We start from the raw sequence: 23023 nt of genomic DNA on the forward strand, positions 1-23023 counted from the left end.
CCAGCCCCGCCGGGCTCACCGCACGTCTCTCAGCGTCGGTCGTGTCGATCACCCGGCGGTCTGACACCTGCCGCGCACACACAGGCAGCGCCACGCGATCACTGGATACTAACATTCACTCTCGTCGACCATCAACAATGAACTGTGCGGCGTACGTTTGCCTTGCCTTGACTTTCAGTTGCCGGTTGGGCACGTCGGTGTAGATGGCGTCCCACTGCTGCACCGTCATTCCCTTCAAGGCCAAGATCGCCTCGATCAGCAGCATGTCAGAAATGGCGTCGCCTACCGTCTATGGGAGGAAAAGCGGTCATGACTTAAGATGACTACGTTGGTATTATTAGATGAGTACCTGGTTGGTGACGTTGATGATGTGCTGCAGAAGAATGGCCGCTCTCTTCCTGGTGTCATCGGTGTTGACGTCCTCGGCCAGTTGTCTGATCTTTTCCTCGGCCGCACGGCTGAACAACACCTGCACATGCACACGTTGTCACTGAATGCGTGATGGCGAGGGATATTGCTGTTTTGTTTTGTTTTTTTAAAGAGGAAAATGATAAAAATGAAATCTGTACTTATCACCATCTACATCCTTTGAGAGGCTGTTTATATGCCTCAGTAGATGCTGCTGTTTTGTTTTTTTTGGGGGAGGGGGCGTTTCACAATGGCGTTTCAAATATAAGACCGCCTTTAATACTGTGCAGGGAAGACACCATTTCAACTAATCATTGTGACTGCTTTCATACCTCGGTAGATGCTGCTGTTCTGGTTCGCAAGACAGGGAGAAATGAGCTCACTCTAGCTGGAATCCATCGAGGTGACTTACCGTCCCGTGGCCGTTAGCCTCAAAGTAAACGCTGGTGTCAAACTCCTGCGCCGCGTGATGGAGGTGCTTCACTCCCGTCTTCGTGCACCTCACAATCACCTGAACCAACACGCAATAGCCCGTATAGTCTTTCCTTTGTGAAAGCGTAGTCACCTGTGTGCTCACCTTCATTGTGTCCTCCAGGTAGCGCGTGGAGCTGCCGTTAGCGTAGGCCGTTTGCACCACAGCTATCTTTAAATTTAAGCGAGCCTGAAAAAAAACGTTGATCAGCCTCTGTCCCAAACCACCAGGCAGCAAAAAACTAAACATCTGAGACTGCTGACTTGCGGCACGATGGTTTCCCATCCGTACCTGCATGAGCAGCTCTTTGAGGAACGTGCTGATGAGCGTTGCTATCTTGTCTCCGTCTAGGAGGTGGAAGCGGTCCTCGCTGTCGGTGTAGTAATAAACGATACGGTCGGCGTCGCCGTCAAAGGAGCAGCAGCGCTCGCCGCTTTGGACCTTGACCCCTACCACAGAAACCGGATGAAACATGTTCAGGTTAATGACGGTTGAAACCAAAAGATGAAAATCTATGATTGTATATTTGTTTTCAAAATTAGAATTGCAAAATCGCGTTGACCAGTGTTATAGGAAATTACTCATATTCATAGCATATTTTAATGTCAATTTAAAAAAAATGCAAAAAATTTAAGTCAAATAATTTTAGATCTAAAATATGAATATTTGATCAGGATATTAACCAATCAGAACTACCAAAAATTTATAAATGCTAAAAAAAAAAAATTTAAGTGTGAATTTATATAATTAAGTACATTTGTTCATCAAAGGACAAAAAAAATTTAAAAAACAGTAGGTGGCAAAAAATAAAAACCTGAATTAAAATGCATATCATATATGACATGTAAACATATAATTCAATGCATTTCAAGAATACAGGAATAAGACAAGAAAAAAATCCAATCAAAATACTTAGTACTATAATGAATGTATAAAAAAATAGAACAATAATCCCTTCTGGCACATTCCGTGACAATGCCAATCAAATCTCCTGAAGTCTTATTGACGACTGCAACAAATCCAAAAGGCTACACAACCCACCTGTGGGTGGCTTTTGCTGCACTTTGACAAAGTCGGCCCCGCACTGGTGGTTGAGCTTTCCGTGACCTTCGTTGAAGAGGGAAATCTGCAGCTCTCTCTTGAGGTGACGCTCCATCTCTCGCAGCTTCAGCGCGCCGATGCCATTGGCGCCGTCCACCGTCAGGTGCTTCTGGTCATCAGTACGGTTGGGTGTCTCCACGCAACACACATAGACAAAGGCGGTGAGTAACTAAGTATTTGTGTTTTTATTTTTATGATGACCTTTAACTGCCTACATGCTTGTAATTTACTCTTTGGAACTTTCTTACATTTTTGGTGAGCTCGATAAACGCCTGGCAGAGTTTCCCGTAGTATCCTTCCACCGTGGCCTCGCCGTATTGCCCGTGCGTGTTGTGACAGCAAACCATGTAGTGAAGCTGCGGGGTGGTCACCAAGCCGTAGTCTTTTTGGGACAGACGTACGTGAGGAGGTGAGATTTCAAACTCAAGATATAGACTCCACCGTACGGGCGAGTGACGCCAACCTTTGCTGCGTCCTCCCAATGACGATACGCCATCCAGGACTGCTTGTGACAGCCTTTCACTGCTGCTCCTGCCAAAATAAATATTAGAGAGAATTACAACTTGTGTATTTGAAACAACCAGATCGCTTTGAATGTCTGCTAGCTGTAAGGTAACACGCAATTGGCTAACAAATAGCATTTAGCATTTATCGTCGTGCAGTCACAACTATTGAAGCAAGGGAAAAATAAATATCGACACTATAGTGACACATGTAGACGGGACTAATCATGGGCATATATTCTTTATCCTCTGTGAATACAACTAATGTGTGTCTTTATTTTTCTAGAAATGCAATCAATAAGTGTTTCCCCTATTTTTAACTTGGGTTGGGCTCTTGTGCATGTGGGTGATTTCATGGCACTTGTGTATTTTTTTCTTCTTCTGTTGACCAGTGTTATCGAGCACCTGGTGTCTTTGCCCACAAACACTAAGGCCCCCTGGCTCTTGTCGATGTCTTCTTTCTCCAGGATGTCCTCCAGCACCGAAAGCAACTCCTGCTGCTCCGCATTGGCCAGCCGGGTGGCGTAGCCCTCCCAAGCGAGCGTCACCATCTCGCCCATGGGGTCAATCAGCTTCACCCCGTTGTCTTCCTGCGAGACCAACAGAAAGTTAGGACAGAGGAAGGTGTCTTTAATTTGGGTCAACCAAGGAGCACCTCGGGGTTGTGGGAGGCAGTAACCATGACGCCGATGGCGGCTTTGGTTTGTTTGGCTCGCAACGCGGCCAGCAGGCCCATACGGAACATGACGTGATCCAGACGGCTGGCGTTGGTCCTGAAACCAGCCGTGCCATACTGCAAAACCAAACCAGGGGGCTTGGGGTGCACCTCAGACAGTTTGGAAACTTGCTCCAAGTGGGCCATCACTGAAACAAACACCGCCAAAACACCAGTCAGCCAGCAGTGTGATTAGTCTGTAACTGGTATGATTCCATACTTAACCGAAATACTTCTGGAAGCACAGGCATACTCTGTTGCAGTAGGTTTGAAATTAAAGGTGGGCTAACTTTTGAGTTCAACGACAGAACAACAAACGACAGATGGGTTATTCGTAGATGAGTTAAAGAAAAATAAACTATGTAAAGACTGTATTAATGATAAAGTAATAGGGTTCAAGTTAAAATATGCTTTAATGTCCATACTGTCAGAGAAATAAAACTGTCAAGAGTGCAAGAAGAAAGGCAAAGTTCAAACTCCATAAACTCGTGTAAATGACAAGTTACGCCCAACTCACCAACGCCGACTCACATTATTTCGAGTCGCGATTTTAATTCCTACAGACCTACACGCCAATCTGATGCTATCAACACATTCAAATGTTTGTAAACTTGCATTGTCGTCAAATTGATTTCGGTCAGACTTACTGATGTTGTTTTCAACCTAGTCGTTTGCTGCATGAGTCTTGGTTTTGGCGACGTGGCTGAACTTCCGGGTGCGTCATGACGTTTGGGCGCGGCTTTTAGCCCCAGCGTCGAGCTGTAATAATTTATAAACACACGCATAAAATAACAGTGCATTTAATATGCCCTTAGCTGATATGGTGAGGCAAGAATTGGATGAAAAAAGGCAATAATTAAAGGACGTTTTCGAGTGAGGGGAAGGACAGCATTCCCCCCCCCCCGTGGCACGTCACGTGACGCAATGCAATGCGAAACCTGTGGTAAACACGGACCACACGGGGTTAATTTGCTAAACATACAAATGAAGCAATAAACGAAAACCAATTTCTGAAATTTAAAGAACCTTGGGACGAGAAAAAAGTACGGCACACAATAATTTAACGACGTTCTCGATACACGCGGTGGTGTGTTGGGGGTGGGGATTACAGGAACGCCGATGCCATAGTGACGTCATATACATGTCCAGTAGTTATTTTTCTTCATTACCATTCAATGAAAAACCCGTGAAAACATAATTACGACATACTTATATACTTTATGTGTTGTGTCACTTTGTCGAAGTTGGATGTAACTGTTATTGCGGGTGGGGCAGTAAGTATTGTGCACGAGCTGCGTTGGCCATCTTCAAAATGTGTCGTGAACAGTGTTGGAAAACAAACTTCTATTTCTAACATACCATAACTCTCCAGGTCTATGTCATACAACATACCACGGAGTAAGGCTGCAAGGTCATCAAAATAAAAAAAAACCTTTCCAATGTCAGAATCCCCATTTGCTAAATCAGCTAACAGAAATCACTTACAGGTATAGTGGCAACATACATGATTTGTGTCTTCTGGTGCACTGCACCAAAGCAATATATGCGCAAACCTAAATCCTACTTAATTTTGGGACTTATATTGATTGGTAATAGCTTCACGACCCGATGCTCAGGTTCGATTCAGTCAACCATAATCCATGTCACGGTCATTTGTTGACCCTTAACTGCACACAGAGTCGACGCCTGCTGGCTTCTCTGGCCACACTCGTGCCTACTCCCCCTTTAAGAGACGTGGGCCGGTCGGTGTGTCACCCACCCGTGTCTGAGTTCCCTCTAGCGTGGGGAGGAGAGTTAGATGGGCCATACTGATTGAGGAGAATAAATAAAGAGGAAAGGAGAATAGGGATTTCCGTCGCGGCTTCTTTGCTCCTCCTCCTCCTCCTCCAATTTTTCTTTTTTTTGCGCACACGTTTTGCGCATTGGATGCCGCAGAAAAGCGCCGCACATTTTGGACGACTGAAAGGAATAATCCGAACCGGTTTATGGAGCGTTGATTTTAACCCTCAAAAGGAAAATTGTGCTTGTTGATTGGAACGATTCGATTGAAGAGCGAGCAAAAGAGCGGCTCGTTACGTAACCGAGTGGCTCCCGAGCTGTCCACAGTGCTGAAAAGCGCGCATCCGCGTAAGTGCAACCCCCGCAATAGCTCATTTCATCCCCACAAAAAGCTCCGTTTGCTATGACGTAAATCACCGAGACATTCTCTTCTAATTATACAGGGAGAAGGTCACAGGCCCGTTTGTCGTGCTGCTGGTGGTGATACAGATTGATCGATTTTTCCCCCCCCTTAAGTATTCCTGAGAAGAGGGTCCAAATGTCGGGTCAGACACTCACGGACCGCATCGCTGCGGCCCAGTATCAGTTGACTGGTTCGGACATGGCCAGGGCCGTGTGCAAGGCCACCACGCACGAAGTGATGGCGCCCAAGAAGAAGCACCTGGAGTGTGAGTACAAGTATTGCCATCCCCCGTTTAGGCAGGCAGGCCCTTTTTTTTTGCTGCATGCAGGGCTGCTGTTAGTGGTCTCGTGCAAACCCTCCTAACCTCTAAGGATGATTTGGCAAGCATAATGGCCAAGGGCATAGAGTAACACAATCACGCACGCATGCCATATCATTGTAGTCATGAAAAAAAAAAAAAGGCTTCAGTGCTGCATGCATGCAGGTGGGTTAGCAGTTAGCATGTAGCGTCGTCTGCACAGTATCCAGAATCTGCACAGTATCCAGAATCGTCGACAGTAATTGACTGATTGACTTTGCTGCGAGGCAAAGATCGTAACTCTGTTTACATTTTGACGAGAAATCTACCCTTCTCCCCCCACACCACATTGCAATTAATTGAATTGCCATTATTCTGATCCAGCCCCCCCAAATATTTTTCTATTAAACCTTTTAAACGATGGAATAAATGTATTTCCCTCTACAGAGTGTTGATCTGGTGTTTTGGATGTAAGCAAGTATTTCTATAGTAGTTTTCACAAAAAGGATTGGCCAAGTGGTTTGTCGGGGAAGGCTTACTCGAGTAGCTGAAGTTTATTTGGGGCATTTTTAATACGAGTTTGAATGTGATTGGTTAATTCTGAACACTAAAATTTCCAGTTATAAAGGACACTTGTGCAAGTACATTATCTCAGCTTTTTTTTTTTTTTTTTTTTACTTGAGAATAGTTGGAATCGGTTGAATGCATTATGAAATATAAAAAAAAATGTCTCTATACTTGGGAGAAAGTGGGAATTTGGGCAATGTGGATTAACGAATATTGTCTAAAAAATTCCCTTTTGCAACACTTGGAGAGAGTCAGCCAGACACATGCAGACATGTTTTTTTTTTGCTCTGATCTTTACCGCCACTGGTGCTCTCGCATCTTACATTGTGATCCGCTACCCTTGTGAATAATTCACTCATCAGCCAATGACTGTCCTGCATTATTTACACTGCAAAAGGCGACAATCTTAGATTGCTTTTCTTGCCTCATCTTCAAACTGACCCTCAGAATTGGCAGGCTCAGACGCCATCATCATTACCATCACACAAAACACGATTGGTGGTTTATGCTCGTATTCGCCTCAAAACCTCATTTGCACACTGGATGTCTCTTATGGGATCAATTAGATGTGGCTCAACACAAAGTCTGGTTTAAGACTGTGCTGTGGTGTATTTGTAGGCGAGACTGCTGCGCTATGTAGGCCAGCGCGCTTCTTTGGCATGCCGGCAGGAGGATGTTTGTAACCCAGATATTGCTGAAACGTGCATTCTGCTCACCCGTGTCACTAGAAATACATGCCACTGCCACTGATAAAAACGTTTTGGGTAACTGAGCCCTTCAAGAAGGGACCTGCTGGACGAAAATCACTCCTGAATACTATCACGTCGCAATTACAGAAATCAGCATGACAATACAAAAATACAAGATATAACGGCATGCAACTGGGCCACAGACTTCAACTTGAGCAATTTGGAAACAGTATTTAACATGAATCATGAAACTAAATTGTCCTCCGGGAAATTAGGTGCCACGGCTGTGGTTCAAATGAGGCACCAGGAGGCATTCGTCGAGAACATGAGGCTGCGCAAGGTCAGCCGACTCAACGCCCGAGGCTATAAACAAACCCGTGGCCATGTTAAAAATAAAGCATGCCTCATAAAAAAATAAAATAAATATATTGTGTTAAAAGCAACACTGCAGAGTATACCAGCTTAATTAAAAAGGCCTGGATGGCACACTATGTACATTTGTGAATAAAGTGAGACAACATTATTTCAGTATTCATATTTTTGGTGAGATTTTTTTTTGCTTGATGGCGTGCCCGTGACATTTCTCGAATGCCTTGGCCTGATGCATCTTGGGAACGACTGCACTAGTACTACGTTGAGAACACAATTTCCGTACTGTGCCTTTAATGTCATAGCCAGCCTCTTTGCACTGACTTGATGATGCTATCTTGCTAATAAGAACTCTGCAGGATCACTTGTTGCCATGGCGACACTCACACGGTGATTCTAATGTCAGTTTTAGAGACCCAGTAAAGCAGATTCGGAGACTTGTTTCGAAATACAGTTCTACATATTTAAAGATAATTGCCGAAAACGTGCAAAGACTCGGAAAACTGAAACGGAATTGTGGGGACGTATCGTTGAGCCAATTTTCACTATTTTAGGTTTGTTGATTTTATATAAAAACTTGAGTGCCTTTGCATACATCGGCATTCATGTGACGCGATTGCAAAGCGCAATTAGCCAGTGACGACACCACAAAAAAAAAAAAAATGCATCGTCCCCTCAGACAGTTGGCTGGCGTGGCCGCTTTACAGCGCCTCGTTGTAAGCAGCGAGTGTGCACGCCAAAAACAAGGGCAAGCGAGGAAGGGAAAATGCCCCCCCGCCCCCCAAAAGCCTGACTGAAAAGCAAAAATGTGGACAGATACTTTGCACTGGCGTGACGGCTTTAGAACGCCTCATTGTAGTGGCATTGAAAAGCCCTGTGACGACCCGGTGGGATATATTTAAGCCACTGGAGGCTTTGAGTCGATATATTCTTACGGCGCAAACATTTAGTTACGTGTATGCTTAACACAGGTGCTAGATCAAGTCGCATCCATTTCCCAGGACTAGTCTTGATCTTTTTTTGGTTCTCCATCTCTTGTATTGATTTCTCAATGGAGCGTGTTGGCATAACCCATTAAAGTAGCCAACAGGAGAGCTCACAGGTCATTCTTAGAACGAGTGGATTACCGTAAGAGTCTTTATTTAGCTCAGTCAATCCTCATTAGCATGATTATTATCCGTGTTTGTTTACTACAGGTGTGGCTATCTTCATTCAAATAACGATCATATGAGGTGACCGGCGGCGTATGAGCGATGAAGCAGTGCTTGCTGCAAGCGCAGGGTGTCCAATAAACACTTGTGTGATATTACATAAGGAGCCGTTGGTTGCGCTTGAACAGACTCCGGGCGGCAACTGTCAGCCATGTTGCACGTACAGTCATGTCAACAGCGGCGAATGGAGCAAGCACGTGGGCTCGCTCCAGGTTCTCGACCGTGCCGCTTGTCTGCAGCAGAGTGGGCGAGTCTATTTTCGGCAAGGCCAAGGCCTGCTCAGTGTTTAACAGCCTTCGTCTGTTTCCATTAATGAAGCCGCCTGCCAATACGTGACGCTCGCCTTTTCGCTGACGTCAATGTCACAGCCTTCGGGACGCTCTTATGACACACTCACCGGACACAGTTTAGTACTTTTGCACAATTTACCGATAATGAGATGATGTTAAGGTGTCCCATCTGGCTTTAACGACACTGTCAAAAGTCACATCAGTTGTGATTTTCGTGACCCTTGAATGAGTTTTGGGGGTGTCATGTTGGTCAATCCCTTTGCCTTTGCAGACCTGGTGTCGGCCACCAACACCACTAACGTGAACATCCCCCAGATGGCCGACACGCTTTTCGAGCGGGCCACCAACGCCAGCTGGGTGGTGGTCTTCAAGGCCCTCGTCACCACCCACCACATGTGCGTGCACGGCAATGAAGTATGTGCAGAGCCCTTTGCATCCCTGTGCTTCTTCCTACTTTGTTTAAAAAACAAAAAACAACCAAAAAAAAAAAACATGATTTCCCTTGCAGAGATTTATCCAGTACTTGGCCTCCAGGACTTCGCTGTTCAACCTCAGCAACTTCATCGACAAAACTGGCTCCCACGGTAAAATTGTTGGAACGACAGTGAAAAGCACTCAGGGTCAACAACAAGGCGCTCTAAAGTAGCCGTGGTCAAAAATACAATTCGTGCTCTCTCTCCTCGTGTTGCTCTAAAGTCGCTTCTCTTTTTGAAGGCTACGACATGTCGACATTCATCAGACGGTACGGCCGCTACCTGAACGAGAAAGCCTTCGCCTACCGCCAGATGGCTTTCGACTTCACTCGGGTCAAGAAGGGGTACGCCAACGCCGCCGCCGCCGACCGGCAGTCGCGATCGTCGCAACGTCACTTGATTTGATGTTTGCTTTGCCAACCAGTGCCGAGGGCGTGATGAGGACCATGACCACAGAGAAGCTCTTGAAGGGCATGCCCGTCCTGCAGACTCAGATCGACACGCTTCTGGAGTTTGACGTGAGTCGCCACGTTTTCCCTACTTCTCACGGTTAATAATTACCTCCTAAATGTCAATGACGGTGTGGGTGTGAATGTTCGTTTCTCTTTATATGTGCCCAGCAACTCCCCCGCGACCCTCTTCAGCATAAGCGGTGGAGGAAACGGAGGGATGGATAAAATGTCTTACCTGGTTGCTTTGCAGGTTCATCCCAAGGAGCTGAACAACGGCATCATCAACGCGGCGTTCTTGCTGCTCTTCAAGGATTTGGTCAAGCTCTTCGCGTCCTACAATGACGGCATCATCAACATGTTAGGTCAGTTGGAGTGGCGCCTCCAAAGCAGGCAGGGGTAAAAAAAAAATTTAAATTGACAACAGTACCTGAATAAAATAACTCAATGTAAATGTAGACATTTTATACAAATTGTTTTTCTTTAAAAAAAAATGTTTGAATACAAGTAAATAATTAATTCAAATTGTTTTGTTTTCTAATTCAAAACATTAATTCAAAACAACTGTGTATAAAATTGTTTAAAAAAATGTAAAATATATTTTATTATATACAATAAATCAATTGTAAATATTTAAATGAAACAATAATCAGCATTGTAAAATGATTCATTATTATTATTCTTTTATCTAGAATTATTTAATTTAGCATTGAATGAAAAGTAAAATTTTTTAATTAGATTTGATTATTTACAAAAATATTTCATGAGCTAAATTATTTAAAAAATATATTTTAATGAATCTTTTTTTTTTAACACTCACTAAATGAATGAAGTATATTACAACCTCAGGCATCATACACGTAAAAAACTAAATTTCCTGTCACAACTTCATTTTTACATCTCTAACTTTTTTTGTTTGTTTGTTTTTTTTTATACAGCCGCTAACTCCTTAAAGAACCTCCATCAAATATATTCTGTGCCGATTGTGAATTACGTATTTATATTTTTTGAATGCAGAGAAATATTTCAAGATGAAAAAGAGTGACTGTAAGGAAGCGTTGGAGATCTACAAGAGGTTCCTGACCCGGGTGACAAAGATCGGGGAGTTCATGAAGTTAGCAGAGGTATTTGCCAACACGCTACGGACAGGCTGATTTGCGACGCATCGACCCTGAAGATACTCACCGGAATATATTCTTTATCCTCTGCGACAAATGACTCATATTACAGTAACTTATGGGTCACCTACAGTAGTTGTGTGGTTCACTAGTTCTCTCCCTTCAGACCGTCGGAGTTGACAAAAACGACATCCCGGACATCAACTACGTAAGTCATTGCAAACTGCACGCGCGCACGCACGCACGCCACATCTGACCCACCACCGTGCCCCCCCTTACCCCTCCCACACACCTTCCCAGTGTCTCCACCCCGGCGTGGTGGTGGACCTGGCAGACTCGGATGACGACAGTCCGTTTAAACCTCCGGAGGAGGAGCCGGTAACCGTAGCAACAGCCGAGTGCCTGCTTGCAGGATGGAGTGTCGGCATGCTGAGCCTAATTCCATTTGACACGCGCGCTCGACATACGCGTTTGATTTGTACTCGTCATATTTCTACTTTTCGCTGTGTTTGTTTTGGCTGCACTGTTTCCAATCGTGTGTTTCAATGTAGAATTTTTTATTTTTTTATTTTTGGTCCAATCAGATTCGGCCTTCTGTGTTGCTATGTCAACCTAATCTTCCCAGGGCCTTCAGAATCAGTCGTGCTGGGCCATGCAACTGAAACAATACCAGCGATGGGACCATTTTGTTTCTCCAATCCGATTGCAAATTTGCCCTCACAGGTCCAGCGCACTTTTTGATGTCCGCATTTTTCCATCCTGTGGTTAGTCAGAGCGACATTTGTTGGAAGGAACTTTGATCAGCAAAAACCGTCTGTAGCGATCTGCACACATTGATGTATTAAGAAATCCGTATCTCAGCAGATTTGGAAGATTATGAGGTGAAAATGACCTTTATTTAAAAAAATATGACTTTCTCTTGGTAAATATTGATTCGGAACCGCCTCATCCAGATCAGGCGTCTGGCACTGTTACATGCACTTCTCCTGTTTTGCATTTTACTCGACACTACTGGTGGTTCTTACACTGGCATAAACAGTTGGATTAATTTGCTTCAGTCCCATCTGAAGGCCCAGGTATCAAATGCATGAAAAGTTTATTGATTTACTTATGATTATTTTTATTTTTCATGCGTTGGTGATTGCTGTTCTTGTGTGTCAGGCTCCCAGCAGCATCCTGGAGTCTCTGGAAACGCACATGAATGGCCTGGAGGATGTAAAGGGTGGCAAGAAGGGGTAAATAAAGTCATTCATATCTTCTTCTTCTTTATTTATTTATTTATTTAAATTCAACTTTACTGATGGAATTTTTTTTATCATTAAAATGTCAAATTCAGAGACTCAAAAACATCGCATTTAAAATTGGTGACGTGGTGGTGATTACGATAAAACACTTTTTGATGACATAAATTGGGATAAAAGTCGGTTTACATTTTTATTTAAACAGCCCTTTATTTAATCATACTTCAGTCTACATTTTGAACCCCCCCCCCACCCAAAAAATGGCCACTTATGAATGAACCAATTAGTGTTGATCTTGAATGGTGACTGTTAGCCCGGTGCTGTATTTCAATCATTCCCTTTAACCCTTCCTGTCTTTTATCCCCCTTTTTTTCCATTCATTTGGGATCACCAGTGAAGGGTGAGCATAAACTGTGTGTTGGCTTTTGGAGCCACCAAGCTCTTTGAATGTTACACTGTATTTCTTGTTTTTTTTTTTTAAATGAATAACATCCCAGCCAGCTAATCTGGCACGCTATTCACATGGGAACCAATCCTCTGGGAATAGATATCGAGTTTAGTACCCTTTTAGCTCATCTAGCAAGTTTGTGTGTGTGTTGGTTTGAATACATGCGATGCATACGCTAACCAAGAGTGCGTCGACTCATGCGGACCTGCAATATGAATCATAATGCAATGCGGTCTGGCAAGAATTTAGTTTAAAACCATACAAAGAATTTCTTTTCATTGACACAAATAAGGGGGGGGGGTGTCAATTTGCGGTGAGGTGAATATTAAGATGGGTTGAAGAATTCAAAATGACGTTACAATTAGCATTCCGTGTGAATTATTGGAGACATTTTTGTATGATGTGTAAAATGAGGACAACATTCCTCCTAAATTCTCATGAGACCAGGCCGCATCCTATGAAGGGGTTTCTTCCCGAGACGAATCATTTGCTGTTTTCGCACAAAACGGAATAATTGACATCGTTACAGAAAATCTGTACGATGTTATGTGTTGCATTTGGGATGAACCCTTCATATGATCACATTATGACGTCATTTTTTTGGGGGGTTTTTAATTCAAGCATTTATTCCATATCTTCTTCAAGTGGGGTTTTTGTTCCCCCATCACACGGCATTCAATGACAATTCTCCCTTTTTCATTCAATTCTTTCAGGTCTCCGACTAAGGTAAGCGCCACATTTCGACTGGTTTCTCCTTTTGCTTCCGCCTCGTGTCCGACCGCAAAGCGTGATTTGTGCGCCCCCTTGCAGGGTTCTCCCACAAACAACGTGTCGCCAACTTCCACTCCGGCCAAATCCTCAAACGCGGTCCCCGCGCTGCAGCCCCCGCCTGGGGAGAGCGCAGCCGCCGCCGCCGCCGCTCCGGCTGCAACCGAGCCAGCGGAAGAGTACGTACCAGCTTCATTGCAATTCATAATTTGCGTCCTTGCCCTCAAATTATTTGGATTATTATTATTATTTTTTTTTTTTAACTCGAAGCATCATTTCAGAGCTATCTGCATACACACACAAAATAAATTAGCTTTAAAGATCAAATGATGAACCGTTCGCTCACGGATTCTACCTTTTATTCAGTTCCTTGTTGGACCTGGATCCTCTGTCCTCCTCTGGCCCCCCAGCAGCCTCTGCCGGCCCCACGTCCTGGGGAGGTAAGACCCCACGTCCGCGATTCTCCAAACCACTGCAAAAAAATAGAAATGATAAAAACATGAGATGGAATTTAAAGGATGGCAGATCATCAAGTGGCTAATGAACGACATCTTGTGTCGCTCTTTTCACAGACCTTCTCGGATCAGGTGAGTGCTTTTCTGGTGCCTCCATGTTTTTCCAAGGCCTTCCCCGCTGGCCCAAACACAAATTGAAAGCAACACTATTTATTCCCAGTAGTCTATTCGATGAATTTCATATTTTTCTCTTGGCTGCAATGCTTCAAGTACACATTGGATTGTTTTTGTCCAATCGGGTTCCAGCCTCTCTGTGTTGCCATGCCAATCTCATCTGCCTAGAGATATTACCAACAGGGATATTTTTTTTTCACCACTCTCACATTTCAAATTTATCCTCACAGGGCCAAAGTGTTGGCTTTTGATGATGTCAGCATTTTTCCATTTTCACTTATTGCTTCGTCAGAGCAAAACTTGTTCCAGCCGACTTCCACTGACGAGCAGATGTCTGTAGCAATCCGCGCACATTTAACTCATCGCCATTTCTGGAGATGATGATAGCTTTTTTTTTGAAACTCCGAAACTCTCCAGATGAAGTACGTGGGTGCAGTTGTGCCCGAGAATACTGCTTTTTTTTGTCTATATGTTGAGTTTAAATGTTTAGACAGTGTTTGGGTGTGTTCTGGATCCTGTTCGACTCTCGATGTGTCTTGCTGACCTCCTTGTTTATCTCCCCTAAGATCTCTCTTAGTCTCAGTGGTCTTCTTGTCTCTCTCTCTTTCTCTCTCTCTTCCCTCTCCCTCCCACATCCTCCATTGTCTGAATTTGGGGGCCAATTTGTTTTTCGTTTGAAATTTGTTGACTGGAATTTTGCTTTAATTGGGCTTCATTTTCATTTTTCTACCCCCTCAACGTGGGTTGGGCTTACTTTATTTGGGGGGGCGGGGTCTGCAAACCCCTGCACCCTTAACCCCGCGCACAACCCCCTCACCCCTTTCCTCAGAAATGGGCGATTCCTTGCTAGCCGAGCCCACCCTGGCAGCGGAGGCCGCCGCCTCCTCCCCTGCCGCCGCCTCCGCGCCCGCCCCCGCGGCACCAGAAGCTGGAGTCCCTCTAGCTCCTCCCGCTAGCACAGCGACCGCCACCTCCCCTGGCGCCACCAATATGGATCTGTTAGGAGGTTAGTGGGCTCCCAGGGAGTGGGGTTGTCTACCTCACATCCTCTCTGGGAAGCTCAAACCCCACCCAGAACCCGCCTGATGATGTGATGCCACACTTAGCTGCATGCACGGGTATATTTCAATTACAGCCCCGTTTCGAGTGCCAAAACAGGCTGTAATCTAAAAAAATTGTAGCCACATGAGCTTTGCTATCACAGTGGAACCACTCAGGTTGGAGATGATCTGTCCCCGGATGCTAGTTCGTTCATACAAAAAAAAACAAAGTGAAACAAGTTAACTCAACAATTGCCTTAAGCTGCACCAAAGAGCAGGAAAAGAACAGGAAGACTCAACAGGAGATGTTCTTCAGCAGCAACGTATTACAACGATCTATTTTCAACTAATCAAGTGGACTCAAATGTCTTCCAACCGAACAATTTCACTCATTGTCTAAAAAAAAAAAAACAACAACAACAAAAAACTCCAGATATTCAATCTTGAGGCGACATAATGCTGCACAGCTCCCGCAGAGTGAGCCATCAGCTATTTTCAATACTTGAAATTGCTGAATAACGTGTGGAAATAACAGGCGACGTGGGGATAGACCAGTAGTATCGATTTTGGAAAAATATGAAATTGACTATATTTGGACCTTTGGAGGTTTAGTCCCGAAAGCAATGATACATAAACGTGGACTTTAAAAAAAATGATACTGATTTTGATAGTTCACGCACAACAAGCGATCACCTTCCGTGCACTTCTTGGGCACGCCCTGACTCCGATCACGTGAAGTTACGCTTAAGTCTGAGGGTGACGCCAGTTAGATGGTGGCTGGATGGCGCTCGGAGCCACTTCGGGGGCGTGTGTTGTTCAACTTGGGGCAGTTCCACTTTATTTCCAAATGCGACAAGCCGAGCAATCAATCCGTGGCAACGCATTGATGTGTTCAACCTGCCCGACGCAATCGGCTTCTCAAACACTGATGGAAAGCCATTTGAGCATTTATTCCATCATGCTTCCTGTCTACAGCTTAAGGTCCAGGTACTATTGTGCTCTTTGTCCTCACTCAGAAGACATTTCAGTGCACTTGTCGAATTTTTTTTTTTTTCCCATATCTTGATGCCGTCATTGGGACGAGTGAACACAAAGAGCATACTCGTCCTTCGATCTGAAATGCAGATATCCAAGGATATGGAACAAACGTTCAAACGACTTTTTCATCGACACTTCAGTTTGATTGACTTGCTTTTCGCCGCGTTTGAGAAAAGCCCGTCTTGTCTATCAAACGCTTGCCCCGTGGCATCACCGCGTACGGAGCGACGACTGTACTCTCCGTGCCGTCACGTTAGAATGCCTCCTCGTCTGTGCTCCCATTCGTCCGTCCACCTTTGTGTCCCACGCCAGAAGCTGCGGCGTCTTTCCTTCTTCTCTTCGGCATCTCATTTTCTTTTCCCTTTTCTCCCGTCCGCTGGGGTTTTTGTGCGGTAAAACCTCAGATGCCTTCGCCGCACCTGCCGCCGCCGCCGAGGCCTCCGCCGCGGCAGCTGAGGGCGGAGCCGCCGCAACGCCCGCCGCAGGAGCTGCAGCCGGAGCTGGTGGGTGACTCATTGTTATGTTTGGGGCCCGATCGATATGGATTTTTGGAGGTCGATGCTGATTTGGATATTTGGCAGAATAAAATTCCACTAACCCACTCGTTAAAAAAAAAAAAAGAATCAGTCAGGCCTTAGTTATGTTATAAAGTGCGTCTGTGGCTAAGTGGCTCGCACATCTGCCTCACATATGCGATGGTCTGGGTTTGAATCATGATTACGACCTTGCTCTGCGGAAGATGAAAGGGCCTTTTTCCCCAAACTGTTTCCAAGCATACATAAATGGGTTGGTAAGATGGAGAAAGAAAGGCCAGCTCAAGTCAACAACTGCTGCCATCTGTGCTGCTTGTTGCCACGGAGACAGAAGACAAAGGACTTCCTGCTCTCGTTTAAGCAATCGTCTTCACACTTCTTTGGAACAAAAGGATGCGGGCAGGTGGCCGCTCCGTCGATATGTGAAGAGATACTTTTTTCAGGTGTGAAGGTAATGGCGGCCCGTCAAGTGAAACAGACGCCACCTTTGACTGTTAGCCCACAAGTGACAACATGGGGCGTGTGGGGGCTGCTCAGCTGCATTCAAGGAAACTGGGAAAGTCGAACGTAATTTACCATGACTCTGTTTACAGATCAATTTTCATTTGAAGTGTTCAACTGCTATTTGTGGATGATAAGGGCCGAGCCCGACCGCAAATAGTGAACATCTGTTGAGAATTGCGACAAGATGGCGACAAAGCACTGCTTTTGTTTTCGTCATGACACGAGCGGCTTTACCAGTAGTGGTACTCGTTTGTTTTTTCTATGCGGAATCGTCAGGCAACCAAACAAATGATTCCTAGGAATCAAGTTATTGGGAGCTGGTTCTAACAGACCACCGGTTTTCCAATCGCAAATACCAAGGTCTCCCCTGTACCTTAATTAACTAGCTTTTGGAGTAGAATGCCAAGTAATTGACTGGTATCGGGGCTTGAAGAGCTCCACAGAGTATAAAGTAAAAACCTGTGGACCTAGGATAGGGCTTTGCAGAACACCACCAGTATCTATCTCTCGTGGATTCTTGGGTTACAACGGCATTCCTGTGGTGACGTAACTACATTTTTGTCGGCAAATTGGAAGGCGCAGTAATCTATCGCTAAGCTACGCTAACATCGGGATTAAGTCATAAATACAGTAAAATAAATAGGCAATGAATATAAGACCATCAGATGAAAAACAGTAAGTACAGCGGTAAATGAAAATGCTTTTTCTTCCGCAGGATTTTTGAGCAAATAATTTTAAGTAGGTCAGGGTGTCATCATCATTAATTACATGTTCAACTATCCAGTTTTCTTGAATGCAGCATTCCTCGATCCTCCATCTCAGCTTTCATGACCACAGCAAAATTCCATTTTCAGTTTTGTTTTTAACTTCTAACATCACTTCCTCCACATGTCACCCCCATCACGTCTTACAAGACACCTTCGCTCTTTCGGACGGGAGCACTGCTGCCACAGCGCCTTCGGGTCTAGGCCTTTTTGATGTGGAAAAGTCATGTTTTAGCTCCGTGGTGGCCCCCGCCTCCCCGTCATCTGTCTTCACTTCTGCATCCGCGGCGACCGTAGCTCCCGACGCCCACCCTACGACCGACCTTTTCAGTGGTAAAATGTCGGATGCGTGCCCGCGCTACTCTGCTCTTCAAATGCATTTTGTTGCCTGAATCCAGTGGCGGGCGGTCTGAGCAAACTTGAGAATGGAGGTGCGCCACATGCTGGCTGATGTAACAAACGTCTTTCGAACCAATCAGAGTTGAGATTTCCTCACAGCGCCAGAACGCTGGCCCTCAATAATATTGGCATTCTTCTGTCTTCTGATTGGTTGCTTATGGTCAATTATCGATAGTTTCTACTCTTAGGATGTGATAATGTTAGCATAGGTCAAGTTAGAAGGTCAGGTTGCCAAATGTACCGCCCGTCACTGCCTGAATCATTTCACATTGAATGCAAAGACTCTCGTAATCGACTTGCCTGCTGTCACGATTGAGCATCTGGGCCGTGTTTGTAGCCTTCTTTGCCCCGACGTCAGATACCCAAGCAGAGGCCACGCTCACAGTTGACTTGTTCACAGCAGGTACCCCCTCCTATGGTGTGCTCTCACTTCCTGCTTCAACGTGTCACGCGGCGGCCTTGAAAAGATAAAATGACCTTTTTAGGGCGGGGAGGGGGAATTCCGCTTTCTTCTTTAGCATGTTCTGCATGCTACATAAAGAGCGTTTCCTCAAGTGGGGAGGGGCAGTTCGAGCGGCCCACTATTTGAGGAAACTTGTGTGCGTCAAGGTTTATTGTATCATGTGAAATGTCACTCCATTCACCCCCCCCCCTCCCTCCCTCCCTCCCCCCAGCGGATTTATTCGACTCCTCAGCCATCCCACCCATCCATTCTTCCGTACCCCCACCCAAAACTGACAGCAGAGACATCATGAGCCTATTTTGTGGTGGGTAGCCTCACATGATGAACGTGACAACGGTGTTAAAAGTTTTTATTTCTTTCCAATACGTCGTTCCCTGACTATTGCAGAATTTTTGGTGGAACCGGCGCTTTGGAGTGTGCACAAAAACAGCTTTTTTTTTCCTCCAGCAAATAATGGGCTATAAGTTTCTAATGCGAAATCTGCAAAAATATACAAGTGAACACCGAAAATGTGTTTAAATGTGTGTGAGGGAAGACATTTTTGAAGCCGTCTGGTGTGTTGGATGTCAATTAATCGCGTTTATCGCTCATTTGAAGAGTAATTTTGGATGTATATCACCATCTGCCCTGTCTAACTCTCCTCATGTTTTGGCATTAGCAGCGTGAGGCTCCCAGGCTGACTGTATCTTCTTCTTCCTTCACGCTGCAATGGATATGATGTTTTGCGTGGCTCTGTTGGGTTGACCCGACAGAGTCCACTGGAGCCGGAGGAGGCGATGCTTCGGCGGCCGCTGCCGCCACCCCCGGAGCAGAACTTATCTCAGGTAAAAGTAGACTAATTGCGTTCTTCATCTTAAGGTAGTAGGAGGTCAAAAGTGGTATCGGTAATGAAAAAAAAAATACAACGGGAACCAAACAGCAAAACGCGACAACTAAAAGTGTGCAGCTTTGAGTTTGTCCCCCCCTCCTCTAATCGCCACCAGAGTTCTGTCATTCTGGACTTTGGCATCTTTGTGTTTTTCTTACTTTTGACGCTCCCTCGCTGGCTCTCATTTTTGTTCTCTTCCTCCTGCTTCGTCTCTTCCGCTTGTGGCTCTTGGGCTGGCTCATTGCTTGCTTCCTGCCATTTGACTCGGTGAGTTTCCCCCTCCCAGCGCCCCCCACTCTTGCTTCTTTTCACGCGCAGCGGTGCAAGTGCTGCATTGCAGTGCGTGAGCGCTGCGCTTAGCTCTTTGCTGTACACAAACGGACGGACACAAAATGACACAGAAACAGACACGATATTGTATCAACACGCATGCATCGAGATACACGATTAGCCAAGACTCAATTTTACACACGACCACTGAAATTATTCCACACAAATTACACAAACAGACCATGAGGGGAGTGCGCCTTCCCGTCCCTTTGACATGTTAAAATGTGGATATGACACACTGAAAATATTTCAATCATCTAATTTTTTTGAGAAGGTAAATGTAGTTTTTTTTTTTTTTTGGTTAGCTGGAAGCATCCACATGTCCTATTTAAACAGGTGTCACTTCAATTTGCCTTGAAAGCTCCCCTCCCTCTGTCGTCATGGCAACAGTAGAACCGTACTGTGCTGTAGTAAGCTTGCGTGTTGCAAGACCGCCTAATGTCTCCCTCTCCCATCCTCCCACAAACTTCCCCCTGCAATCCTCCCTCGACCCCCCCCCCTCCTCATAGCACTTGGTGGCTTAGGGGATGTAATGAAGCCCACCCTGACCCCCCAGGCGGGCGATGTTGACACCTCCATGGCTAACGTGGCGAGTAGTAAGTCGTCCTTTTTGAGTCACGGCAAATTTCTACGTTAAGGTTGTGGTGCGTTCAAGAAGAAAAGTCATTTTGCAGTAAGTGCCTTGTTGTGTCTCTCATTCTATTCCTGCCGAATCAGATCTGACGATGGGATCCCCAGCGGCACCTCAGGTAGCTCCCCCCAGCTGGGGTGCCCCCATGGTAAATGTTGTCTGTGTCTTACGTGTGAGCATGGAGCGGAGCCGCATGGTAGGACTGAGCCGCATTGCTTTCATCTGAGTTTGCGTTTCATCTTTGTGTGAGAGGGTGGGGGACATGATGAAAAAAAAAATTGCTTCACTAGTAACGAGTGCTGTCCATTTAACGCGTTATCGGCATTCATTTAAATCAGTTTTAACAGGATAAATTTTTTTAATCGCGAGATTAATGTGGTGCCACGTCACAGCGGATGTTACGTTGCTGTAAAATAATAAAATGTGCTCCAAGTTTGAATAACTGCTCCAAGTGAAAAATTTTAATGTAAAATTGAAAACCAAAATTGTTGTTTCGGTAAATATTTGCATTTTGCACAAAGAAAACGGATCCACGATTCCATGTTGATGAGAGCATTAGAATGGGAAAAAAATAGGACAAAAAGAAATCAAAGGAAATTTAAAATAGATAAAAATGTGGGATTAATTATGAGTTAACTATGACATGATACATTTAAGCGCGATTAAATATTTTAATCGTTTGCCAGCACTACTAGTAACGTGTACTTGCCCTACTAGTATGCCAAAGTTGCCTGACGAACATGCAAGAATATCAAAACAGTAATTCGGGGCGGAGGGGGGGGGCACTTTAGAGGTTCTACAAGTGTACTGAATTGTCTTATTTATGAGGACAAAGAGTATACTTGTGCTTGGACCTGAAAATGGATATTAAGGCTATGGAACAAATGCTGAAACAGCTTCCCATACACAGCCCCCGATTTCACTCGCATGCTGGCAAGTTAACGCTTGGATGCGAACACGTGTAAAGCACTCGTGTTATGGTTTGTGTTGTGTGTCGCTTTTCGTTGCTGTGCGTCTCTCATTGTTGTTGTCTTACATGAAAGTGACCCCAACTCCGCCTCCTCTCCTTCCCCCTTTACACCTTTAGCCATTTATGGGGACTCACCCAGGCTACGGAATGGTAAGAGCACCAGTCCGGTCCAGCAATGTCCCCCCAAATAAATAAATAAATGGCGGACATGATTGGAAAGTGTCGGACGCCGATTACCCTCAACCCCCCCCCTTTTTAGGTGTCACACGCAGTCAGGCTGTGTTCGGAATCACTCATGAGCTACGATATTTGCCGTTTGCCATTTTGTATTGCTGTTCGAGTATGTTGCACTAAAGCTCAATTGCCCAAATATGGTTTGTTTCCTTTTTTATTCTCTCAATGAATACTGTTAGTCTGTCCCCTTGTCGTTTGTTATATTGACGAAGATTACACCAGACAGCGACGATCTACAGTCACGCTAGGATCGTTCAAGTCACTGCAAGTTATTTGCCACACGGAAATATAGGAGAGCCGAGAGAAATCCCACGACCCGAGCCCACTCGAGAAAAATCCCCGCAAAGTGACGACGACTGAGTGAAGGATTCTGAACACAGCCTCCGTTTCAATGTCACACTCGTGTCTTAGCGTCTCCTGTTCTGTGTGTCTCATTGAAAAGCCTGGGGCACCGGGTGTTGGAGTTCCCATGATGCCTTTGGTTAGGCCGGGCTTCCCTGCCACCGGCGCCCCGGTAACCTAGCATGAAGATTTGCCCACAAAGAGTACATTTTATCGGCATTGTTGATTCCGAGTGGGGCGTGTGTGCGCGTGTACGCAGATGTCCCCTGGAATGACTCAGAGCCCCAGAAAGCCTCCCCCACCGAGGAACGCTCTGGATGACCTGAACATCAAGGACTTCATGTAGGCCGACACGCAGACCTTCTAAAAGGTACAATGGCATTCGGTTTTGCTGTTGGAGGGACTATAAGAATATTTTCTTCTTGAAACATTTTCCTGTCCCTGTGGCTGTTTGGGGTTGTGTCAGGGGTTTTTATAATGTGGTCCCGAAACCAATTCCCGATCTTAAATGCCTCTTGAATATTACCGAACTGTGTTTTAATGTGTCGTTACAGGTGGTATTGTGTGGCGCTCTGGATGTCTGCACTGCCCCACTGCCGCCCTTCAGTCACGCCCTCCGATCATCAGCCCCCTGAACCCTGAACCCGCTCCCAGAGGCTGCAACCCCTCGAAAACACCCCCTCGCTCCACCTCCTACCCCATATTGTACTGTTGTAGCACAACCGTGAATGTGAACCCTAGATACAGAACACCGTTTTATGTGTGAGTGTGTGCGTGTGTGTGTGTGTGTATCAGTGTTAAACTTTACTTAATATATTACGGCGGGTGGGGGGAGGGGGGGGCGGAGAGAAAGAAAAAAAATGAATGCATATTTCGAATTATTCTGGACAAAGGTGACTTGAATGGAATGGTAAGGTGGTTTCTTTATGCATCTCGCAAACAAGGACCGTGTTCTTCATTGTGGACTGTGTTTCGG

At 45.3% G+C, this 23023-nt stretch overlaps 3 protein-coding genes across 12 annotated transcripts in view; 1 reads left to right on the forward strand and 2 right to left on the reverse strand.

Annotated features, from left to right (window-relative positions):
• Positions 1–10061, reverse strand: part of LOC109527553 (phosphoacetylglucosamine mutase-like) — an 11644-nt gene extending 1583 nt beyond the window's left edge. The window contains exons 1-13 of the mRNA XM_019889547.1: positions 9966–10061; positions 3847–3958; positions 3140–3348; positions 2890–3074; positions 2445–2512; positions 2230–2363; positions 1922–2114; positions 1172–1329; positions 986–1069; positions 821–919; positions 350–469; positions 167–289; positions 6–67 (exon numbers count right to left, since the gene is read on the reverse strand). Coding sequence (XP_019745106.1) covers positions 6–67; positions 167–289; positions 350–469; positions 821–919; positions 986–1069; positions 1172–1329; positions 1922–2114; positions 2230–2363; positions 2445–2512; positions 2890–3074; positions 3140–3348; position 3847 — 1436 coding nt within the window. The 5' untranslated portion in view covers positions 3848–3958; positions 9966–10061. The remainder of the gene's footprint in view (positions 1–5; positions 68–166; positions 290–349; positions 470–820; positions 920–985; positions 1070–1171; positions 1330–1921; positions 2115–2229; positions 2364–2444; positions 2513–2889; positions 3075–3139; positions 3349–3846; positions 3959–9965) is intronic.
• On the forward strand, positions 4519–22900 carry LOC109527905 (clathrin coat assembly protein AP180-like). 10 transcript variants are annotated; one of them, XM_019890085.1, is made up of 25 exons: positions 4519–5326; positions 5422–5646; positions 9077–9219; positions 9314–9389; positions 9520–9622; positions 9703–9796; positions 9981–10092; positions 10745–10851; positions 11012–11053; positions 12007–12080; positions 12481–12486; positions 13248–13260; positions 13345–13481; positions 13669–13742; positions 13875–13889; positions 14761–14937; positions 16414–16512; positions 18884–18976; positions 19425–19496; positions 20380–20466; positions 20588–20649; positions 21589–21621; positions 22148–22219; positions 22307–22417; positions 22602–22900. In XM_019890085.1, the coding sequence occupies exons 2-24, from the start codon at positions 5517–5519 to the stop codon at positions 22391–22393; spliced, it is 1908 nt and encodes a 635-aa protein (XP_019745644.1). In that variant the 5' UTR covers positions 4519–5326; positions 5422–5516; the 3' UTR covers positions 22394–22417; positions 22602–22900. The 10 variants fall into 10 exon arrangements, with proteins under 10 accessions (XP_019745644.1, XP_019745663.1, XP_019745673.1 ...); XM_019890104.1 differs by lacking the exon at positions 4519–5326 and having other exon boundaries at positions 5517–5646; positions 20395–20466; XM_019890114.1 differs by lacking the exons at positions 4519–5326; positions 21589–21621 and having other exon boundaries at positions 5517–5646.
• Positions 15341–23023, reverse strand: part of LOC109527948 (inactive serine protease 35-like) — an 11406-nt gene continuing 3723 nt past the window's right edge. Inside the window, exon 3 of the mRNA XM_019890188.1 lies at positions 15341–15460. Within this exon, the coding sequence (XP_019745747.1) occupies positions 15368–15460 (93 nt within the window). The 3' untranslated portion in view covers positions 15341–15367. The remainder of the gene's footprint in view (positions 15461–23023) is intronic.

This window comes from Hippocampus comes, unplaced genomic scaffold (genome assembly GCF_001891065.2).
Source record: "Hippocampus comes isolate QL1 unplaced genomic scaffold, H_comes_QL1_v1.1 scaffold397, whole genome shotgun sequence".
Classification (NCBI taxonomy): domain Eukaryota; kingdom Metazoa; phylum Chordata; class Actinopteri; order Syngnathiformes; family Syngnathidae; genus Hippocampus; species Hippocampus comes.

Coding starts and splice junctions, on each gene's coding strand:
- LOC109527905 (XM_019890085.1), top strand. CDS start 5,517: ATGTCGGGTCAGACACTCACGGACCGCATCGCTGCGGCCCAGTATCAG. Junction 9,623..9,702: donor TTCACTCGGGTCAAGAAGGG/GTACGCCAACGC, acceptor TTTGCCAACCAG/TGCCGAGGGCGTGATGAGGA. Junction 14,938..16,413: donor CAATATGGATCTGTTAGGAG/GTTAGTGGGCTC, acceptor GTAAAACCTCAG/ATGCCTTCGCCGCACCTGCC.